This window comes from Pseudophryne corroboree, chromosome 1 (assembly GCF_028390025.1).
Source record: "Pseudophryne corroboree isolate aPseCor3 chromosome 1, aPseCor3.hap2, whole genome shotgun sequence".
Classification (NCBI taxonomy): domain Eukaryota; kingdom Metazoa; phylum Chordata; class Amphibia; order Anura; family Myobatrachidae; genus Pseudophryne; species Pseudophryne corroboree.
Window position 1 is genome coordinate 256,016,772 of NC_086444.1, and position 24,905 is coordinate 256,041,676.

Below are 24,905 nucleotides of genomic sequence, written 5' to 3' on the forward strand. Positions count from 1 at the left end.
ATACTTTCTCCCTGTCTCTCCAAAGGGCCTTATTGGGGGGCTGTCCCCTTAATTGTATATCCCAGTGTGTGTGGGGGTGTCAGTACGTGTGTGTCGACATGTCTGAAGCGGAAGGCTCGTCTAAGGAGGAGGTGGAGCAGATGATTGTGGCGTCTACGTCGGCAACGCCGACACCCGATTGGTTGGATATGTGGAATGTTTTAAATGCAAATGTGTCTTTATTACATAAAAGATTGGACAACGCAGAGTCCAGAGAAAAAGCAGGGAGTCAATCTATGGCTTTGACTGTGTCACAATGACCTTCGGGCTCTCATAAACGTCCCTTGTCCCAGGTAGCAGACACTGATACCGATGCGGATTCAGACTCCAGTGTCGACTACGATGATGCGAGGTTACACCCAAGGGTGCCCAAAAGTATTCATTATATGACTATTGCAATAAAAGATGTTTTGCATATCACAGAGGACCCCTCGGTGCCTGACACGAGGGTATGCATGTTTAAGGAGAAGAAACCTGAGGTAACCTTTCCCCCATCTCATGAGCTGAATGCTTTATTTGAAAAAGCTTGGGAAACTCCGGACAAGAAACTGCAAATTCCCAAGAGAATTCTTAGGGCGTATCCTTTCCCCGCACAGGACAGGTTACGGTGGGAATCCTCGCCCAGGGTGGACAAGGCTTTAACGCGCTTGTCCAAAAAGGTGGCGCTACCGTCTCCATACACGGCAGCCCTCAAGGATCTTGCTGATCGCAGACAGGAGACTACCTTAAAATCAATTTATACACATATGGGTGCCTTGCTCAGACCGGCAGTAGCGTCGGCATGGGTATGTAGCACAATAGCAGCATGGGCAGATAACTTGTCATCTGACATTGAAACCCTAGATAAGGATAGCATTTTATAGACCTTGGGTCATATTAAAGACGCAGCGTTATATATGAGAGATGCTGCGAGAGACGTTGGACTGTTGGGTTCAAGAGCCAATGCCATGGCAATTTCTGCTAGGCGAGCCCTATGGACCCACCAATGGACGGGTGATGCCGATTCAAAGAGACATATGGAAACTTTGCCTTACAAGGGTGAGGTTTTATTTGGGGAGGGCCTCGCGAACCTGGTTTCCACAGCTACCGCAAGGAAATCTTCTTTTTTGCCTTATGTTTCCCCACAGCAAAAGAAAACACCTCAATATCAGATGCAGTCCTTTCGGTCGCATAAGTCCAGAAGAGGTCGGGGCTCTTCCTTCCTCGCCAGAGGTAAGGGTAGAGGGAAAAGAATGCCTGCTACGGCTGGTTCCCAGGAACAGAAGTCCTCCCCGGCTTCTACAAAATCCACCGCATGACGCTGGGGCTCCACTGCGGGTTTCCTCGCCGGTCGGGGCACGTCTTCGACTCTTCAGCCAGGTCTGGGTTCTGTCAGATTTGGATCCTTGGGCGATAGAAATTGTATCCCAAGGCTACAAACTGGAATTCGAAGAAGTGCCCCCTCGCCGATTTTTCAAGTCGGCTTTGCCAGCTTCTCCCCCAGAGAGGGCAATAGTTTTAGCCGCAATACAAAAGCTGTGTCGAGAGCAGGTGATTATCAAGGTTCCCCTAATACAACAGGGGAAAGGGTACTATTCAACTCTATTTGTGGTCCCGAAACCGGATGGCTCTGTCAGACCCATTCTGAATCTAAAATCCCTAAACCTGTATCTAAAAAGGTTCAAATTCAAGATGGAATCTCTCCGGGCAGTGATCTCCAGCCTGGAAGGGGGGGGATTTTATGGTATCACTAGACATAAAGGATGCATACCTTCATGTCCCCTTTTATCCTCCTCATCAGGCGTACCTGAGATTTGCTGTACAGGACTGTCATTACCAGTTTCAGACGTTGCCGTTTGGGCTGTCCACGGCCCCGAGGATTTTCACCAAGGTAATGGCGGAAATGATGGTGCTCCTACGCAGGCAAGAAGTCACAATTATCCCATACTTGGACGATCTCCTGATAAAAGCGAGATCGAGTGATCTGTTGCTGAAAAGCGTGTCACTCTCCCTGAGAGTGCTGCAGCAACACGGCTGGATCCTAAATCTGCCAAAGTCGCAGTTGATTCCAACGACTCGGCTATCATTTTTAGGCATGATTCTGGACACGGAAAAGAAGAGGGTTTTTCTCCCAACGGAAAAAGCCCAGAAACTCCACAGCATGGTCAGAGACCTGTTAAAGCCAAAAAGAGTGTCAGTTCATCAATGCACTAGAGTACTGGGAAAGATGGTGGCGGCCTACGAGGCCATCCCCTTCGGCAGGTTCCATGCGAGGACATTTCAGTGGGACCTTCTGGACAAGTGGTCGGGGTCCCATCTACAAATACATCAGAAAATAAGCCTGTCCCCCAGGGTCAGGGTGTCTCTCCTGTGGTGGCTGCAGAGTGCTCACCTTCTAGAGGGTCGCAGGTTCAGCATTCAAGACTGGGTTTTGGTAACCACGGACGAGAGCCTCCGAGGATGGGGAGCAGTCAAACAAGGAAGAAATTTTCAGGGACTGTGGTCAAGCCAGGAGGCTTGTCTACACATCAACGTGCTGGAATTAAGGGCCATATACAACGGCCTACGACAAGCGGAGACTCTTCTTCGCGACCTACCTGTTCTGATTCAATCGGACAACGTCACAGCAGTGGCTCATGTAAACCGCCAAGGCGGGACAAGGAGCAGAGTGGCAATGGCGGAAGCCACCAGGATTCTTCGCTGGGCGGAAAATCACGTAAGCGCGCTGTCAGCAGTCTTCATTCCGGGAGTGGACAACTGGGAAGCAGACTTCCTCAGCAGACACTATCTCCATCCAGGAGAGTGGGGTCTTCATAAAGAAGTTTTTGCAGAGATAACAAGTCGTTGGGGGCTTCCTCAAACAGACATGATGGCGTCGCGCCTCAACAAGAAACTTCGGAGGTATTGTTCCAGGTCAAGGGACCATCAGGCTGTAGCGGTAGACGCCCTGGTGACACCCTGGGTGTTTCCGTCGGTCTATGTATTCCCTCCTCTTCCACTCATCTTAAAAATACTGAGAATCATAAGACGAAAAAGAGTCCAGACAATACTCATTGTTCCGGATTGGCCTCGAAGGGCCTGGTATTCAGATCTTCAGGAAATGCTCACAGAAGATCCGTGGCCTCTTCCTCCCAGGGAGGACCTGTTGCAGCAGGGGCCCTGCGTGTTCCAAGACTTACCGCGGTTACATTTGACGGCATGGCGGTTGAACGCCAAATCCTAGCTAGGAAAGGTATTCCGGGGGAAGTCATCCCTACTCTGATAAGAGCTAGGAAGGAGGTGACGGCGAAACATTATCACCATATCTGGAGGAAATATGTATCTTGATGTGAAACCAAGAATGCTCCTACGGAAGATTTCCACCTGGGCCGTTTTCTCCACTTTCTGCAGACAGGAGTGGATATGGGCCTAAAGTTCGGCTCCATTAAGGTGCAGATTTCGGCCCTGTCAATATTCTTTCAGAAGGAATTGGCTTCTCTCCCAGAATTCCAGACTTTTGTAAAGGGAGTGCTGCACATCCAGCCTCCTTTTGTGCCCCCAGTGGCACCATGGGACCTTAACGTGGTGTTACAGTTCCTTAAGTCACACTGGTTTGAACCTCTTCAAACAGTTGAGTTAAAATTTCTCACTTGGAAAGTGGTCATGTTGTTAGCCTTGGCATCTGCGAGGCGGGTGTCCGAATTGGCGGCTTTGTCTCACAAAAGCCCCTATCTGATTTTCCATGTGGATAGAGCAGAGTTGAGGACTCGTCCTCAATTTTTGCCTAAGGTGGTTTCATCGTTTCATATGAACCAACCTATTGTGGTGCCTGTGGCTACGGGTGACTTGGAGGATTTCAAGTCTCTTGATGTAGTCAGGGCCTTAAAAGTTTATGTAGCCAGGACGGCTTGGGTTAGGAAAACAGAGGCACTGTTTGTCCTGTATGCAGCCAACAAGGTTAGCGCTCCTGCTTCTAAGCAGACTGTTGCCCACTGGATCTGTAACACGATTCAGCAGGCTCATTCTACGTCTGGATTCCAGTTACCAAATTCGGTACAGGCCCATTCCACTAGGAAGGTGGGCTCTTCTTGGGCGGCTGCCCGAGGCGTCTCAGAATTACAACTTTGCCGAGCAGCTACTTGGTCGGGTTCAAACACTTTTGCTAAATTCTATAAGTTTGATACCTTGGCTGATGAGGACCTCATGTTTGCTCAATCGGTGCTGCAGAGTCATCCGCACTCTCCCGGCCGGTCTGGAGCTTTGGTATAATCCCCATGGTCCTTACTGAGTCCCCTGCATCCTCTAGGACGTAAGAGAAAATAAGATTTTAAACCTACCAGTAAATCTTTTTCTCCTAGTCCGTAGAGGATGCTGGGCGCCCGTCCCAAGTGCGGACTAAATTCTGCAAGGCTTGTATATAGTTGTTGATTACATAAGGGTTATGTTACAGTTTTGATCAGTCTCTGGGTGATGCCGTTTTGTTTCATACTATTAACTGTTTTGTATATACCATGTTGTACGGTGTGGATGGTGTGGGCTGGTATGTATCTTGCCCTTAGATTAACAAAAATCCTTTCCTCATACTGTCAGTCTCCTCTGGGCAAAGTTCTTTAACGGAGGTCTGGAGGAGGGGCATAGAGGGAGGAGCCAGTGCACACCCATCTAAAGTCTTTAGAGTGCCCATGTCTCCTGCGGAGCCCGTCTATACCCCATGGTCTTTACGGAGTTCCCAGCATCCTCTACGGACTAGGAGAAAAAGATTTACCGGTAGGTTTAAAAATAAGATTTTAAACCTACCGGTAAATCTTTTTCCTGTAGTCCGTAGAGGATGCTGGGGACTCCGTAAGGACCATGGGGAATAGACGGGCTCCACAGGAGACATGGGCACTAAAAAGAACTTTAGGTATGGGTGTGCACTGGCTCCTCCCTCTATGCCCCTCCTCCAGACCTCAGTTAGAGAATCTGTGCCAAGAGGAGACGGACAGTACGAGGAAAGGATTTTGTAAATCCAAGGGCAAGATTCATACCAGCCATACCATTCACACCGTATAACATGGGATATACGAACCAGTCAACAGTATGAAACAAAACCAGTATCAGTCCAAAACTGATCCAACTGAAACATAACCCTTATGTAAGCAACAACTATATACAAGTCCTGCAGGATGTTGTCCGCACAGGGACGGGCGCCCAGCATCTTCTACGGACTACGAGAAAAAGATTTACCGGTAGGTTTAAAATCTTATTTTCTCTTACATCCTAGAGGATGCTGGGGACTCCGTAAGGACCATGGGGATTATACCAAAGATCCAAAACGGGCGGGAGAGTGCAGATGACTCTGCAGCACCGAATGAGCAAACATTAGGTCCTCATCGGCCAGGGTATCAAACTTGTAGAATTTTGCAAAAGTGTTTAAACCCGACCAAGTCGCGGCTCGGCAAAGTTGTAATGCAGAGACGCCCCGGGAAGCCGCTCAAGAAGAGCCCACCTTCCTAGTGGAATGGGCCTTAACCGAATTCGGTAACGGCAATCCAGCCGTAGAATGAGCCTGCTGAATCGTGATACAGATCCAGCGAGCAATAGTCTGTTTAGACGCAGGAGCACCAACCTTGTTGGCTGCATACAGGATAAACAGAGCTTCTGTTTTCCTAACCCGAGCCGTTCTGGCCACATACATTTTCAATGCCCTGACCACATCTAGGGACTCGGAATCCTCCACGTCCCTTGTAGCCACAGGCACCACAATAGGTTGGTTCATATGAAAAGAAGAAACCACCTTAGGCAAAAATTGGGGACGAGTCCGCAACTCAGCTTTATCCACATGGAAAATCAGATAAGGGCTTTTGTGAGACAAAGCCGCCAACTCTGACACTCGCCGTGCCGAAGCTAAGGCCAATAACATGACCACTTTCCAAGTAAGATACTTCAACTCAACTGTTTGAAGCGGTTCAAGCCAGTGAGACTTAAGGAACCGTAACACCACGTTAAGGTCCCATGGTGCCACTGGAGGCACAAAAGGAGGCTGGATATGCAGCACCCCTTTCACGAAAGTCTGGACTTCTGGAAGAGAAGCCAATTCCTTTTGAAAGAAAATGGATAACGCCGAAATCTGAACCTTAATGGAGCCTAACTTTAGGCCCAAATTCACTCCTGTTTGCAGGAAGTGAAGAAAACGGCCCAGATGGAACTCTTCCGGAGGAGCAGTCTTGGCTTCGCACCAAGACACATACTTCCTCCAGATACGGTGATAATGTTTCGATGTCACCTCCTTTGAAATGAGAGGAAGAAGAGGGAACACATAGACATACTGAAACACCCACGGTGTCACCAGTGCGTCCACTGCAATCGCCTGAGGGTCCCTTGACCTGGTGCAATATCTCTGAAGTTTCTTGTTGAGGCGTGAAGCCATCATGTCTATTTGAGGCAGACCCCACTGACTTGCAATCTCTGCGAAGACTTCTTGATGAAGTCCCCACTCTCCTGGATGCAGATCGTGTCTGCTGAGGAAGTCTGCTTCCCAGTTGTCTACTCCCGGAATGAAGACTGCTGTCAGAACGCTTACATGACTCTCCGCCCATCGAAGAATCTTTGAGGCTTCTGCCATTGCCACTCTGCTCCTTGTGCCGCCTTGGCGGTTTACATGAGCCACTGCTGTGATGTTGTCTGACTGAATCAGAATCGGTAGACCCTGAAGTAAGGTCTGCGCCTGACGAAGGCCGTTGTATATGGCCCTTAATTCCAGAATGTTGATGTGTAGACAAGCCTCCTGGCTTGACCACAGACCCTGGAAGTTTCTTCCCTGTGTGACTGCTCCCCATCCTCGGAGACTCGCGTCCGTGGTCACCAGAACCCGGTCCTGGATTCCGAACCTGCGACCCTCTAGAAGGTGAGCACTCTGCAGCCACCACAGGAGAGATACCCTGGCCCTGGGGGACAGGCGGATCATCTGATGAATCTGTAGATGTGACCCGGACCACTTGTCTAGAAGGTCCCACTGAAAGGTTCTGACATGGAACCTGCCAAATGGAATGGCCTCGTAAGACGCCACCATTTTCCCCAGCACTCGCGTGCAGTGCTGTACCGACACTCTGTCTAGCTTCAACAGGTCCCTGACCAAGTCCCGCAGTTCCTGGGCCTTTTCCGTCGGGAGAAAGACCCTCTTTTGTTCCGTGTCCAGAATCATGCCTAAGAAAGGCAATCTGGTTGTTGGAACTAACTTTGGCAGGTTTAGAATCCAACCGTGTTGTTGTAACACCCTCAGGGAGAGTGATACTTTGACCAGCAACTGTTCTCTCGATCTCGCTTTTATCAGGAGATCATCCAAGTATGGGATAATTGTGCCCCCTGCTTGCGCTGGAGCACCATCATCTCCGCCATTAATTTGGTAAAAATTATCGGGGCCGTGGACAGCCCAAACGGCAACGTCTGAAATTGGTAGTGACAATCCTCCACCACAAATCTCAGGAACACCTGATGAGGTTGATAAATGGGGACATGAAGGTATGCATCCTTTATGTCTAGAGACACCATATAATCTCCCCCTTCCAGACTTGCAAAGACCGCCCTGAGCGACTCCATCTTGAACTTGAACCTCTTTAAGTATAGGTTTAAGGATTTTAAATTTAGAATGGGTCTGACCGAACCGTCCGGTTTCGGGACCACAAACAGGGTTGAGTAATAGCCCATCCCCTGCTGCAGCAGGGGAACCTTGACCACCACTTGTTGGAGACACAATTTTTGAATTGCTGCTAAAACTAACTCCCTCTCTGGGGAAGAAGTCGGCAGTGCCGATTTGAGAAACCGGCGAGGAGGCACCTCTTCGAATTCCAGCTTGTACCCCTGGGAAACAATGTCTATTGCCCAGGGATCCACCTGAGAGTGAGCCCAGACTTGGCTGAAAAGACGAAGACATGCCCCCACTGGAGCGGACTCCCCCAGTGGAGCCCCAGCGTCATGCGGTGGATTTAGTAGAAGCCGGGGAGGACTTCTGTTCCTGGGAACTGGCTGTAGCTGGCAGCTTTTTCCCCTTGCCCTTACCTCTGGCAAGAAAGGAAGATCCCGAGCTCTCTTGGATTTATGCGGCCGATAGGACTGCATCTGATAATGTTGCGCTTTCTTAGGCTGTGAGGAAACATAAGGTAAAAAAGTTGATTTACCTGCAGTAGCTGTGGAAACTAGGTCCGCGAGACCTTCCCCAAACAACTCCTCACCCTTGTACGGCAAAACCTCCATATGCCGTTTTGAGTCGGCATCACCCGACCACTGTCGGGTCCACAGCGCCCACCTGGCAGAAATCGCCATAGCGTTTGCTCTAGACCCTAGTAGGCCTATATCACACCTCCCAACATGACCCTCTCCAGGAGGGACAGAATGTTCTGCTCCTGGTCTTCCATCTTAATTTATGATTTCCATCACCAGTGGTAAAACACCTTTCTTAGCCATTAACCTGTTAAACACAGGTGCCAGTGATCATACATAAAGAGAAAAGTCCAGAAGCAGAGCATTCTGTCCCTCCTGGAGAGGGTCATGTTGGGAGGTATGCTATATCCCTTTGAGCCTCTCTCATATAAAGGACCGCATCCTTAATATGTCCCAGGGTCAATAAAATAGTTTCCTTATCCATCGTATCCATATCAGCAGATAAGGTATCGGCCCACGCTATTACAGCGCTACAAACCCAAGCCGACGCTATCGCCGGTCTGAGTAATGTACCGGAATGTGTGTAAATTGACTTCAAGGTAATTTCCTGCTTGCGGTCAGCAGGATCCCTGAGGGCCGCTGTATCCTGAGACGGCAGCACCACCTTTTTGGAAGGGCGCGTCAACGCCTTGTCCACCCTTGGGGAGGATTCCCACCGTATCCTGTCCTTGATAGGGAAAGGATACGCCATAAGAATCCTTTTGGGAATCTGCAGCTTCTTATCTGGAGTTTCCCAAGCACTTTCAAATAACTCATTTAATTCAAAAGAAGGTGGAAAAGTAACCTCAGGCTTCTTTTCTTTAAACATGTGGATCTTAGGATTAGGCACCGCGGGGTCATCTAGAATATGCAGCACATCCTTTATAGCAATAATCATATAATGAATACTCTTAGCCAATTTTGGCTGCAACCTCGCATCATCATAATCGACACTAGAGTCAGACTGTGTCGGTATCTGTGTCAACTAACTGAGAAAGCAGCCGCTTTTGAGACCCAGAAGGTCCCTGTGACATAGGGAAAGGCAGGGTATGACCCTCTGTGTTGTCCCTGGACTCTGCTTTGTCCAAACATTTGTGCAATAAATTCACATTTGCATTTAAAATATTCCACATATCCATCCAGTCATGTGTCGGCGTTGCCGACGGCGACACACACACTCATGCGCTCCACCTCCTCCCTAGGAGAGCCTTCCGCTTCAGACATGCCGACACGCACGTACTGACACACCACACACTCAGGGAAAGCTCTATCTGGAGACAGTTCCCCCACAAGGCCCTTTGGAGAGACAGAGAGAGAGTATGCCAGCACACACCCAGCGCCAATAATCTTGGGAAAAAGAAAAATATTACCCAGATACAGCGCTATTCACTGCGCCCAATTATGTGCCCCCCCCCCCCTTCTTTAAAACCCTCTGTCACCGGTGATCAGCAGGGGAGAGTCCGGGGAGCCAGCTTCTCAGCATGTGCTTGAGGAGAAAATAGCGCTGGTGAGTGCTGAGGGAGAAGCCCCCGTCCCCTCAGTGGCGGGCTTCGGTCCCGCTCTCTTTAAACTGGCGGGGGCTCTGAAATAATATCAAACTGAGTAATTATATTCCTAAAAGCCACTGCTGAGGTCTACATTGCAGCACAGGGCCCCCCCCCCCCTGTGCTCTGCACCCCACAGTGTGCGCTGTGTGTGTGTGTTGTGGGAGCAATGGCGCGTTACCTCTCCGAAGCTCTGAAGTCTTCTGCCTTCCTATACTCACCCGGCTTCTATCTTCCGGCACTGCGAGGAGGAAGGCGGCGCGGCTCCGGGACGAACCGCTAGGGAAGACCTGCGTTCTGACTCCCTCTGGAGCTAATGGTGTCCAGTAGCCTAAGAAGCAGAGCCTAGCATTTAAGTAGGTCTGCTTCTCTCTCCTCAGTCCCACGATGCAGGGAGGCTGCTGCCAGCAGGTCTCCCTGAAAATAAAAAACCTAACAAAATACTGTCTTTTCAGGAAGCTCAGGAGAGCTCCCTGTAGTGCACCCAGTCTCCTCTGGGCACAGTATTAAACTGAGGTCTGGAGGAGGGGCATAGAGGGAGGAGCCAGTGCACACCCATACCTAAAGTTCTTTTTAGTGCCCATGTCTCCTGTGGAGCCCGTCTATTCCCCATGGTCCTTACGGAGTCCCCAGCATCCTCTAGGACGTAAGAGAAATCTTATTTTTTCAAATGGACGTGTTTAATCTATAAATTTAAAAGCTTAATCAGAAAACGCGGCCTTCTCTTACTCGTTGTTGTAGACGAAGCTCGTCTTCCTCTAGCTGCCTGGCCTTTAACCTCTCCAGCTCTATTTGATGCGCAGAATCTTCTCGTACTCGTCTAATTGAGTCTTGACGTTCCTGAATACTTCTTTCACACTGTAACTGGATTTCTGCTTTTGCCTTCTTCAACTGCAATGTAAACAGTCTATTAAGTCACCTAAAACTGAATATACAGTACTAGACCCACATTAACTTCAGGTGTTGATAAATTAACTCTATGGGGTCGATTCAATTAGCCGCGAGGAGAGCAAGTCGTCACTGCAGCTGTGTGGAAACGTCAGCACTTCATCTCTCCCCCATGCGGCCTGATCCTGCCTCGGACTCGCATATTTTGTGTGCAGACTGGCTATGAACAGAAATCAGCAAGTCCGGACCTACCACAAGTGATGGACGAGTCCAATTGAATCGGACCCTATGGGGGAGATTCAAATGTTTGAAAAGTCAGCTGGGAATCTGTTTTTTTCCTATCTAATAGACAGGAAAAAACAGACACACAACCGACTTTTCAAACATTTGACTCTCCCCCTATATGTATCTTCTTAACAAACCGTGACAATGTCTACAATGTTATATTCCAAACAATAGAATGACTGAATTCAGATTTAAGGGTAAAAGGTTAAATTTAAATTGATCTAATCGATGTTGTGTTTCAGGGCCCAAATTGCACATTTACAACCCCCCCCCCCCCCAAAAAAAAATACTAATTATACATACATACATACATATATTGTGTGTATTATATATATATATATATATATATATATATATATACATACATACATATATACACACATACATACATACATACATACACACATGCATACATACATACGGGATTGAAAGTTTGGGCACCCCAGGCAAAAATTAATTTTAATGTGCAAAAAGAAGCAAAGGAAAGATGGAAAAATCTCCAAAAGGCATCAAATTACTGATTAGACATTCTTATAACATGTCAAAAAAAGTTTGATTTTATTTCCATAATTTACACTTTCAAAAGAACAGAAAACAAAAAATGGCGTCTGCAAAAGTTTGGGCACACTGCAGAGTTAATACCTTGTACTACCCCCTTTGGACAGCTAAAACCTGGCAGTGTCATGGATTGTTCTCAATCATCGTCTGGAAAGACCAGGTGATGTCAATCTCAAAGGTTTTAAAAGCCCAGACTCATCTGACCTTGCTCCAACAATCAGCACCAGGGGTTCCTCTAAGCCAGAGGTTCTCAAACTTGGTCCTCGGGGGCACGCACAGTGCATGTTTTGCAGGTAACCCAGCAGGTGCACAGGTGTATTAATTACTCACTGACACATTTTAAAAGGTCCACAGGTGGAGCTAATTATTTCACTTGCGATTCTGTGAGGAGACCTGCAAAACATGCACTGTGTGTGCCCCTGAGGACCGAGTTTGAGAACCTCTGCTCTAAGCAGTTGTGTAGAACACTGAAACTGAGAATAGTTGACGCTCACAAAGCAGGAGAAGGCTATAAGAAGATAGCAAAGCGTTATCAGATGCCCATACCCTCTGTTCGGAATGTAATTAAGAAATGGCAGTCATCAGGAACAGTGGAAGTTAAAGCAAGATCTGGAAGACCAAAAAAAAATATCAGACAGAACAGCTCGCATGATTGTGAGAAAAGCAAGTCAAAATCCACGTTTGACTGCACGATCCCTCCAGGAAGATCTGGCAGACACTGGAGTTGTGGTACACTATTCCACTATAAAGAGATACTTGTACAACTATGGTCTTCATGGAAGAGTCATCAGAAGAAAACCTCTTCTACGTCCTCACCACAAAAATCAGCGTTTGAAGTTTGCAAATGAACATATGGACAAGCCTGATGCATTTTGGAATAAAGATCTGTGGACCGATGAAGTTAAAATCGAACTTTTTGGCCGGAATGAGCAAAGGTACGTTTGGAGAATGGAGAAGGAAGGGCACAGAATTTAATGAAAAGAACCTCTGTCCAACTGTTAAGCATGGGGGTGGATCAATCATGCTTTGGGGTTGTATTGCAGCCAGTGGCACAGGGAACATTTCACGAGTAGAAGGAAAAATGGATTCAATAAGACTCCAGCAAATTTTGGACGCTAACTTGATGCCATCTGTGAAAAAGCTGAAGTTAAAGAGAGGCTGGCTTCTACAAATGGATAATGATCCTAAACACACCTCAAAATCCACGGTGGATTACATCAAGAGGCGTAAACTGAAGGTTTTGCCATGGCCTTCACAATCTCCTGACCTCAACATAATTGAAAATCTATGGATAGACCTTAAAAGAGCAGTGCGTCACAGACAGCCCAGGAATCTCAAAGAACTGGAAGACTTTTGTAAGGAAGAATGGTCGAAGATACCTCAAACAAGAATTGAAAGACTCTTGGCTGGCTACAAAAAGCATTTACAAGCTGTGATACTTGCCAAAGGGGACAGTACAAGGTATTAACTCTGCAGGGTGCCCAAACTTTTGCAGACACCATTTTTTGTTTTCTGTTCTTTTGAAAGTGTAAATGATAGAAATAAAATCAAACTTTTTTTGACATGTTATAAGAATGTCTAATCTGTAATTTGATGCCTTTTGGAGATTTTTCCCATCTTTCCTTGGCTTCTTTTTGCACATAAAAATGAATTTTTGCCTGGGGTGCCCAAACTTTCAATCCCCACTATGTATATAGTGTCAAAGCGTAAAGCTGCACTCACATATTAATTATCACATCTGCTGGGGTGCATGATCCAGAGACAGGTCAGATCCAGACGTAGTCCCAAACATATGATTTGTAAAGAACGCACTCACCCGACTTCTTCAGAATGAGAAAGAGTATCTTTTAATTCCAACATCACGTACTTACAGGGTCATGGACCATGACTAAGTACGTGATGTTGGAATTAAAAGATACTCTATCTCATTCCGGAGAAGTCTGGTGAGTGCGTTCTTTACAAATCATATATATATATCATACAGTATCTCCACTATGTGGAAAAGATAGCACTCTCCAGACTAGAGTATCAAAATAAGTAAAAAAAAGTTCACATTTATTTCAAAGTCAATCTCACAGTTTCCAGCAAGTGTCCAACGTTTCGGTCCACACCAGGACCTTTTTCAAGGTATACGGCAACACAATCAACAGGTTCAGCAATGCAGCATAAGTCAAAGTGATGGTAGGAAACTGGAGCACCAGATAACAGCCTCACAGGCCCCTATTATATACCTTAAAAGGCGCCGGAGACGGGGTGGAACGCAGAAGTCACTTCCGGTAATACCGGAAGTGAGCCGCGTGATGCTACTAAGCAATGTAAGGGCATAAGATAGACATCCAGTGGCACACATGTATCATATGGGGCACCATTAGAGAGCATAATGCTCGTGATACGCTTGAAGTACAGTGGTTTCCACAGTATAAAAGGCGCCAGTACCGCCTCCAGCGGCGCCGGAGACGGGGTGGAACGCACGGTGGAATGCAGGCGTCACTTCCGGTAATACCGGAAGTGAGCCGCGTGACGCTACTAGGCAATGTATGGGCATAAGATAGACATCCAGTGGCACACATGTATCATATGGGGCACCATTAGAGAACATAATGCTCGTGATTGGCTTGAAGTACAGTGGTTTCCACAGTATAATAGGACGGGTTGAGACTCACGGTGGCCCGCAGGCGTCACTTCCGGTCAGTACAGGAAGTAAGCCGCGGGTCGCTGCTACGCAATGTACGGGCATAGATAAGACATACAGTGGCGCACATGATGCTCTTAAAAGCTTTAATTACAGTGGTTTCCATGGTATTAAGGGACGGGATGAGACGCACGGTGAACCGCAGGCGTCACTTCTGGTCAGTACCGGAAGTGAGCCGCGCATCGCTACTGCGCAATGCACGGGCATAGTAGAACATACATTGCTCTCATATTATGCATATAAGATATGTGCACCAAAGTGTTCTAAATAACTGGTGCAATGGTGAACCGCAGACCTGGACTGCTGACCTCACTTCCGGTATTAACCGGTAACCATGGAAATCCATCTGTAGTTGCCCATTGCTTGTAGGTGTTACACAAAAATAAACATGAAGATAAAATATAAAAAAATATGAAAATATGGGAAAATATGAAAAATGGTATATAAAGAGACCTGTGAGATCACTAAAGAGAAAACACACGTGTGTAAATCAACAATAACAAAAGTGTGCAAAACATAGTGATAACTATACACACTGGTTGAGGCTATGTGTATCTAAAGAGGTAAGGGGTACATGAATTGGGGTCATCAACAGAATACATGTAAAAGTTCAGAGTTATTTCAAGAAAATAGAAAACGGGTTGTTTTTGTTCATGCCCCTGGGGGAAATAGTGTCCAGTCTATAGATCCATGAACTTTCTCTTTTTCTAAGCAAAAGGGTGCGATCGCCCCCTCGAGGTGGTTGGGGGATCCAATCAATTAGCTTCGATCTGAGATCCGACACTTGATGTCGGGATGTCATAAAATGCCGGGCTACTGGCAGTGTAGCTGTCCCCGATGAGATTGCTTGGTGGATAGACGTTCTGTGGTTGGCCATCCTGTCACGGAATCGCCTGGAGGTCATCCCAACATAGTAAAGTCCATATGGGCAGGTTAAAAAATAGATGAGATGGTCCATTATACAGTGCAGTCTATATTTGATCGCTATCAGTCGTCCAAAGTGGGGATGGGGAAAGGTTGGTCCTGTAAGCATACCCATGCAAGTAGTGCACCCTGTGCATCTGAAACAACCAGGGCGTCGTTCATGGAGCCATGTTGATGTCGTGGAGGAGTTGTGTTCAACTAGGGGTCTCATCAGTAGTTGTTTAAGGTTTGCCGCTCTGCGGAAAGCCATCATAGGGTGAGCACTTTTTTTCAATCTAAGGTGGTCGTCTGTTGTGAGGATCGGCCAATGCTTACAAATTGATCTGGTAACATTATTGGATTGGTTGCTGAATGTGGTGGTAAACGCCATCCGGTTCGTAGTCGGTGTACCCTGTGTGCTGGTTATAGGTGCCGCAAACTTCTTCCTGGCTTTCATTAGACACCCTGCAATTGTCTCCTTCTTGTAGCCTCGTTGTAAAAATCGCGTGGTCATCTCGGACAATTGGCTCTACATGGTCTCATTTTCAGAATTGTTCCGCATCACCCTGAGGAATTGTGAGACTGGAAGGTTATTTTTTAAGGCCGGTGGGTGTTGACTGCTTGAGAGTAGCAGAGTGTTTCTGTCAGTGGGTTTTCTGTATAGACTCGTAATAATGCAGCCTTCCTCCAGAATAACCGTGATATCCAAAAAGTTGATGCTTCTTGAGTCACTGTGACAAGTGAATTTGACCGGGTTTTCGAGTCCATTCAAAGAGCTGATCATCTGATTGAACGTTTCCATAGAGCCTTTCCATAATAAGAAAATGTCATCTATAAATCGTTTATAGAATAGTATCTGTGTCCCATATATGGGCAGGATGTGCGATTGCTCATATTCAGTCATAAATATGTTCGCATAGGCCGGTGCGAGGTTCGATCCCATAGCTGTCCCTTCTCGTTGCAGATAATACTTTCCTCGGTACAAAAAATGGTTTTGTTTAAGGACTAGACTTGCTAGTTCCAAAAGGAATTCTATTGGTGGTCCGATGGGTGGTTGTTGTAGTAGGGCCCTTTCCAATGCTTGAAGGCCTTGTTCGTGGGGTATGATAGTATATAAGGAACACACATACATTGTCGCCAGTATGATGTTGTCCAAATTTTGAGGTAGATTGGACAATTTGTGGAGAAAATCTGAAGTATCCCGCACATAGCTACTGCTAAGTTGTACTATGGGTTGTAAAAAGGTGTCGATATAGATGGCCAGTGGTTGTAGAAGCGAGTTTCTGGCCGAGATGATTGGCCTGCCTGGTGGGTGTGAGAGGGTCTTCTGAATCTTAGGAATGGTGTAAATAATGGGGCATACCGGATAGTCAACAGTCAAAAATTCATATGTGTGTTTATCGATATGCTGTGATTGGAACCCTATACATAGTAGGTCATCTACCCTTGTTTTTATATTTGGGATGGGGTTGCTCTGCGATGTAAACCGCTGTGTTTTAAAGTTATTTAGAACACTTTGCTCTCATATTATGCATATAAGATATGTGCACCAATGTATGTTCTACTATGCCCGTGCATTGCGCAGTAGCGATGCTCGGCTCACTTCCGGTACTGACCGGAAGTGACGCCTGCGGTTCACCGTGCGTCTCAACCCGTCCCTTAATTCCATGGAAACCACTGTGATTAAAGCCTTTAAGAGCATCATGTGCGCCACTGTATGTCTTATCTATGTCCGTACATTGCGTAGCAGCGTCCCGCGGCTCACTTCCGGTACTGACCGGAAGTGACGCCTGCGGGCCACCGTGATTCTCAACCCGTCCTATTATACTGTGGAAACCACTGTACTTCAAGCCAATCACAAGCATTATGTTCTCTAATGGTGCCCCATATGATACATGTGTGCCACTGGATTCTATCTTATGCCCATACATTGCCTAGTAGCGTCACGCGGCTCACTTCCGGCATTACCGGAAGTGACGCCTGCGTTACACCATGCGTTCCACCCCATCTCCGGCGCCGCTGGAGGCGGAACTGGCGCCTTTTTAGGTATATAATAGGGGCCTGTGAGGCTGTTATCTAGTGCTCCAGTTTCCTACCATCACTTTGACTTATGCTGCATTGCTGAACCTGTTGATTGTGTTGCCGTATACCTTGAAAAAGGTCCTGGTGTGGACCGAACCGTTGGAAACTTCCTGGAAACTGTGAGATTGACTTTGAAATAAATGTGAACTGTTTTTGACTTATTTTGATACTCTAGTCTGGAGAGTGCTATCTTTTCCACATAGTGGAGATACTGTATGTTGTACTATGGGTCCCATCTTGTATTAGGTTGGACCTTGATTGGCACCCCAGCAGATGCCTGAGTTGAGTGAGAGTGCAGGGATACCCAACCATGTATAGACCCAATCCGGTTAGCCGCATTGCTTCTTTTTCCTGCACTCACCTTGTATTATACTATTTACTTGTAGTAGGTACTGTTAGCACTGGATTCATTACTTTGGGATACATACGTGTTGTATTATGTGTCAGGGTATGTTTGTCTAAAGGTACGGTCTGATTATCTGTCTATCTGGTTGTATTTACGGTCATACCGCACTGGTCAAGCCCAATACCATCCGAACTTGGAAGCTAATCAGTGCTGGGCCTGGTCAGTACACATTAGGGGGACCTCGTGGAATACCAGGTACGGTAAGTAACAGTACCCGCACAGACAGGTGTGCTATTGTTGCACCAATCCACTGGTATGGCGCAGGGCCAGGTGGGTTTTCTCGATGACAATCTACTCGCACAGGCTGAACATGGTGTGCTTTCCCTCACGGACGATGATGCAGAGAAAGTCTTATTTGACCAACTAGACTTTGACACACTCCCGGCTGAGACTCCGACTGATTTATACCATCAACTCCTCAGACTTAGGAGAAGGGAAATAGACCTTACCCTACACGGACAGTTTTTGTCTGAATATCATAGGAAGAAACAGATACCCAGGGGTTTCAGGATTAACAACATAGGTAGAAATTCCCTAACTTTTTGTAGCCGGTGGTGTGGCGTCCTGAATAAATGCTCCCTGGACCTTATGCTTTTGGTCATAGAGGAGGTCGGTACTGATTTGAAGAAAGTAAAAACACAAATTAATATCTTTAACGATACACACCTGGTCACCATTAGGAACGACAAGACTAACAACTTGATCGATAAATTGCAGACACAGGTAGACACTTAAAAAAGAGATTACCGCATTCAAACGCAGTAAACTCTCTACTGTTACGTCTGATTATCAAAATCATACGGTGTATAGGTGGCTGATTGGCGACTCTAGATCAAGTAGACCACAAAGGCCCTATAGAACACGCAGACCAGGGCGTAGACAGCCTAACTTCAACGAAACTGGTTCTTCTGCATCGGCTTCTGAGACAGAATCCTCTGATAGCCGCCCACCACAAAGACCTTTTTTAGATCACACCACCACCGCCAGCCGACCTCCAGCCACAAATTGCGGAGACCGCACTCAAGGAAGGGGAGACACATGGCGCAAATGCAGAGACAAGACCCTGAACTAGTTTTTAACTTATCTAGTAAGACCCTAGATGAGGCCACATTAAAACTTCTTTCCAGAGGCCTCTCATTTGTCACCACGACTCCCCATAGCCAGTTTAACACCACAGTTGATATATACAAATTTGGCCGTAAACTCAGATTACGAGAATATTTCCCCACAGACCTGGAGGGAGAGTACACACGTTTCCATAGGCCGTCCACATTCGATCCGACCTCCTCTAACCCTAGTATTAGGACCTTCACCCGGCTCGTTGAACATAATGCACTTATGCCTACACCTAAAAAACGCTTTGATAACTTGTCCAACACAGAACGCAAGGCCCTCACTGCACTAAAAAAAAATGCCAGCATTGTTATTAGGCCAGCCGACAAGGGTGGTGCGGTGGTAGTGCAGGATTGGGATGACTACAACACAGAAATAGTGAGACAGCTGACTGATGACTTGACCTATACCTGTCTCCAGAGCAACCCCATCCCAAATATAAAAACAAGGGTAGATGACCTACTACGTATAGGGTTCCAATCACAGCATATCGATAAACACACATATGAATTTTTGACTGTTGACTATCCGGTATGCCCCATTATTTACACCATTACTAAGATTCAGAAGACCCTCTCACACCCACCAGGCAGGCCAATCATCTCGGCCAGAAACTCGCTTCTACAACCACTGGCCATCTATATCGACACCTTTTTACAACCCATAGTACAACTTAGCAGTAGCTATGTGCGGGATACTTCAGATTCTCTCCACAAATTGTCCACTCTACCTCAAAATTTGGACAACATCATACTGGAGACAATGGATGTGTGTTCCTTATATACTATCATCCCCCACGAACAAGGCCTTCAAGCATTGGAAAGGGCCCTACTACAACAACCACCCATCGGACCACCAATAGAATTCCTTTTGGAACTAGCAAGTCTAGTCCTTAAACAAAACCATTTTTTGTACCGAGGAAAGTATTATCTGCAACGAGAAGGGACAGCTATGGGATCGAACCTCGCACCGGCCTATGCGAACATATTTATGACTGAATATGAGCAATCACACATCCTGCCCATATATGGGACACAGATACTATTCTATAAACGATTTATAGATGACATTTTCTTATTATGGAAAGGCTCTATGGAAACGTTCAATCAGATGATCAGCTCTTTGAATGGACTCGAAAGCCCGGTCAAATTAACTTGTCACAGTGACTCACGAAGCATCAACTTTTTGGATATCATGGTTACTCTGGAGGAAGGCCGCATTAGTACGAGTCTATACAGAAAACCCACTGACAGAAACACTCTGCTACTCTCAAGCAGTCAACACCCACCGGCCTTAAAAAATAACCTCCCAGTCTCACAATTCCTCAGGGTGATGCGGAACAATTCTGAAAATGAGACCATGGAGAGCCAATTGTCCGAGATGACCACGCGATTTTTACAACGAGGCTACAAGAAGGAGACGATTGCAGGGTGTCTAATAAAAGCCAGGAAGAAGTTTGCGGCACCTATAACCAGCACACAGGGTACACCGACTACGAACCGGATGGCGTTTACCACCACATACAGCAACCAATCCAATAATGTTACCAGATCAATTCGTAAGCATTGGCCGATCCTCACAACAGACGACCACCTTAGATTGAAAAAAAGTGCTCACCCTATGATGGCTTTCCGCAGAGCGGCAAACCTTAAACAACTACTGATGAGACCCCTAGTTGAACACAACTCCTCCACGACATCAACATGGCTCCATGAACGGAATAACGGAAGTGAGCCGCGTGACGCTACTAAGCAATGTAAGGGCATAAGATAGACATCCAGTGGTACACATGTATCATATGGGGCACCATTAGAGAGCATAATGCTCGTGATTGGCTTGAAGTACAGTGGTATCCACAGTAGGTCGCTGCTACGCAATGTACGGGCATATATAAGACATACAGTGGCGCACATGATGCTCTTAAAGGCTTTAATTACAGCGGTTTCCATGGTATTAAGGGACGGGATGAGACGCACGGTGAACCGCAGGCGTCACTTCCGGTCAGTACTGTAAGTGAGCCGCGCATCGCTACTGCGCAATGCACGGTCATAGTAGAACATACATTGGTGCACATATCTTATATGCATAATATGAGAACTAAGTGTTCTAAATAACTTTAAAACACAGCGGTTTACATCGCACTGGTGCGATGGTGAACCGCAGACCTGGACTGCTGACCTCACTTCCGTTATTAACCGGTAACCATGGAAATCCATCTGTAGTTGCCCATTGCTAGTAGGTGTAACACAAAAATAAACATGAAGATAAAATATAAAAAAATAGGAAAATATGGGAAAATATGAAAAAATAAGAATTTACTTACCGATAATTCTATTTCTCATAGTCCGTAGTGGATGCTGGGGACTCCGTAAGGACCATGGGGAATAGCGGCTCCGCAGGAGACTGGGCACATCTAAAGAAAGCTTTAGGACTATCTGGTGTGCACTGGCTCCTCCCCCTATGACCCTCCTCCAAGCCTCAGTTAGGATACTGTGCCCGGACGAGCGTACACAATAAGGAAGGATTTTGAATCCCGGGTAAGACTCAAACCAGCCACACCAATCACACCGTATAACCTGTGATCTGAACCCAGTTAACAGCACGATAACAGAGGAGCCTCTGAAAGATGGCTCACAACAATAATAACCCGATTTTTGTAACAATAACTATGTACAAGTATTGCAGACAATCCGCACTTGGGATGGGCGCCCAGCATCCACTACGGACTATGAGAAATAGAATTATCGGTAAGTAAATTCTTAATTTTCTCTAACGTCCTAAGTGGATGCTGGGGACTCCGTAAGGACCATGGGGATTATACCAAAGCTCCCAAACGGGCGGGAGAGTGCGGATGACTCTGCAGCACCAAATGAGAGAACTCCAGGTCCTCCTCAGCCAGGATATCAATTTTGTATAATTTTACAAACGCATTTGCTCCTGACCAAGTAGCTGCTCGGCAAAGTTGTAAAGCCGAGACCCCTCGGGCAGCCGCCCAAGATGAGCCCACCTTCCTTGTGGAGTGGGCATTTACAGATTTTTGGCTGTGGCAGGCCTGCCACAGAATGTGCAAGCTGAATTGTACTACAAATCCAACGAGCAATAGTCTGCTTAGAAGCAGGAGCACCCAGCTTGTTGGGTGCATACAGGATAAACAGCGAGTCAGATTTCCTGACTCCAGCCCTCCTGGAAACATATATTTTCAGGGCCCTGACAACGTCTAGCAACTTGGAGTCCTCCAAGTCCCTAGTAGCCGCAGGCACCACCAATAGGTTGGTTCAGGTGAAACGCTGAAACCACCTTAGGGAGAAACTGAGGACGAGTCCTCAATTCCGCCCTGTCCGAATGGAACATCAGATAAGGGCTTTTTTAGGATAAAGCCGCCAATTCTGACACGCGCCTGGCCCAGGCCAGGGCCAACAGCATGACCACTTTCCATGTGAGATATTTTAAGTCCACAGATTTAAGTGGTTCAAACCAATGTGACTTTTGGAACCCAAAACTACATTGAGATCCCAAAGTGCCCTGGAGGCACAAAAGGAGGCTGTATATGCAGTACCCCTTTTACAAACGTCTGAACTTCAGGGACTGAAGCTAGTTCTTTTTGGAAGAAAATTGACAGGGCCGAAATTTGAACCTTAATGGACCCCAATTTCAGGCCCATAGACACTCCTGTTTGCAGGAAATGTAGGAATCGACCCAGTTGAATTTCCACCGTCGGGCCTTACTGGCCTCGCACCACGCAACATATTTTCGCCAATTGCGGTGATAATGTTTTTGCGGTTACATCCTTCCTGGCTTTGATCAGGATAGGGATGACTTCATGCGGAATGCCTTTTTTTTCCCTTCAGGATCCGGCGTTCAACCGCCATGCCGCCAAACGCAGCCGCGGTAAGTCTTGGAACAGACAGGGTCCTTGCTGGAGCAGGTCCCTTCTTAGAGGTAGAGGCCACGGATCCTCCGTGAGCATCTCTTGAAGTTCCGGTTACCAAATCCTTCTTGGCCAATCCGGAGCCACGAATATAGTGCTTACTCCTCTCCATCTTACCAATCTCAGTACCTTGGGTATGAGAGGCAGAGGAGGGAACACATACCCTGACTGGTACACCCACGGTGTTACCAGAGCGTCTACAGCTATTGCCTGAGGGTCCCTGGACCTGGCGCAATACCTGTCGAGTTTTTCCCAACGGTTTATAATCATGTGGAAGACTTCTGGGTGAAGTCCCCACTCTCCCGGGTGGAGGTCGTGCTGAGGAAGTCTGCTTCCCAGTTGTCCACTCCCGGAATGAATACTGCTGACAGTGCTATCACATGATTTTCCGCCCAGCGAAGAATCCTTGCAGCTTCTGCCATTGCCCTCCTGCTTCTTGTGCCACCCTGTCTGTTTACGTGGGTGACTGCCGTGATGTTGTCCGACTGGATCAACACCGGCTGACCTTGAAGCAGAGGTTGCTAAGCTTAGAGCATTGTAAATGTCCCTTAGCTTCAGGATATTTATGTGAAGTGATGTCTCCAGGCTTGACCATAAGTCCTGGATATTCCTTCCCTGTGTGACTGCTCCCCAGCCTCGCAGGCTGGCATCCGTGGTCACCAGGACCCAGTCCTGAATGCCGAATCTGCGGCCCTCTAGAAGATGAGCACTCTGCAACCACCACAGGAGGGACACCCTTGTCCCTGGTGACAGGGTTATCCGCTGATGCATCTGAAGATGCGACCCGGACCATTTGTCCAGCAGGTCCCACTGGAAAGTTCTTGCGTGGAATCTGCCGAATGGGATTGCTTCGTAGGAAGCCACCATTTTTACCCAGAACCCTTGTGCATTGATGCACTCTTGGTTCGGTTTTAGGAGGTTCCTGACTAGCTCGGATAACTCCCTGGCTTTCTCCTCCGGGAGAAACACCTTCTTTCTGGACTGTGTCCAGGATCATCCCTAGGAACAGAAGACAAGTCGTCGGAACCAGCTGCGATTTTGGAATATTGAGAATCCAATCGTGCTGCCGCAACACTACCTGAGATAGTGCTACACCGATCTCCAGCTGTTCCCTGGATCTTACCCTTATCAGGGAATCGTCCAAGTAAAGGATAACTAAAATTCCCTTCCTTCGAAGGAATATCATCATTTCGGTCATTACTTCAGTAAAGACCCGGGGTGCCGTGGCCCATCCCTACGGCAGCGTCTGAACTGATAGTGACAGTTCTGTACCATAACCTGAGATACCCTTGGTGAGAAGGGTAAATTTTGACATGAAGGTAAGCATCCTTGATGTCCCGAGACCTCATGTAGTCCCCTTCTTCCAGGTTTGCAATCACTGCTCTGAGTGACTCAATTTTGAATTTGAACCTCTGTATGTAAGTGTTCAAAGATTTTAGATTTTAGATTTTAAAATCGGTCTCACCGAGCCGTCTGGCTTCGGTACCACAATAGTGTGGAATAATACCCCGTTCCCTGTTGCAGGAGGGGTACCTTAATTATCACCTGCTGGGAATACAGCTTGTGAATGGCTTCCAAAACTGCCTCCCTGTCAGCGGGAGACGTCGGTAAAACAGACTTTTGGAAACGGCGAGGGGAATATGTCTCGAATTCCAATTTGTACCCCTGAAAATATTACCTGAAGGATCCAGGGGTCTACTTGCGAGTGAGCCCACTGCGCACTGAAATTCATTGAGAACGGGCCCCCACCGTGCCTGAACTTGTAAAGCCCTAGCGACATACTGAGGGCTTTGCAGAGGCAGAAAAGGGTTTCTGTTCCTGGGAACTGGCTAATCTCTGCAGCCATTTTCCTCTCCCTCTGTCACGTGCAGAAAAGAGGAACCCTTTTGTCCGCTTGCCAACCAGGACTGCGCCTGATAATACGGCGTCTTATTTTGAGAGGCGACCAGGGGTACATCCCCTTTTTTTTTTTGTAAGGCAATACTTCCAAATGCCGTTTGGAATCCGCATCACCTGACCATTTTACTGGTAGAATTGGACAACGCACTTATATTTGATGCCAGTCGGCAAACATTCCGCTGTGCATCATGCATTTTTTTATTGCTCTATAGGCAATAATATACTGTCCTTATCTAGGATATCAATATTTCCTGTCAGGGAATCCGACCACGCCAACCCAGCACTGCACATCCAGGCTGAGGCGATTGCTGGTCGCAGTATAACACCAGTATGTGTGTAAACACATTTTAGGATACCCTCCTGCTTTCTATCAGCAGGATCCTTAAGGGCGGCCATCTCAGGAGAGGATAGAGCCCTTGTTCTTACAAGCGT

The 24,905-nt window shown here is 47.1% G+C and overlaps 1 protein-coding gene and 1 pseudogene across 4 annotated transcripts in view; one reads left to right on the plus strand and one right to left on the minus strand.

The window, feature by feature from the left end:
• CEP120 (centrosomal protein 120) overlaps positions 1-24,905 on the minus strand; it is a 254,609-nt gene that overhangs the window by 84,690 nt on the left and 145,014 nt on the right. For all 4 annotated transcript variants that reach the window (XM_063964221.1, XM_063964219.1, XM_063964220.1 and 1 more), the window contains exon 16: positions 10,449-10,610. In XM_063964221.1, coding sequence (XP_063820291.1) covers positions 10,449-10,610 — 162 coding nt within the window. The remainder of the gene's footprint in view (positions 1-10,448; positions 10,611-24,905) is intronic.
• LOC134951973 (5S ribosomal RNA) lies at positions 17,623-17,740 on the plus strand (annotated as a pseudogene).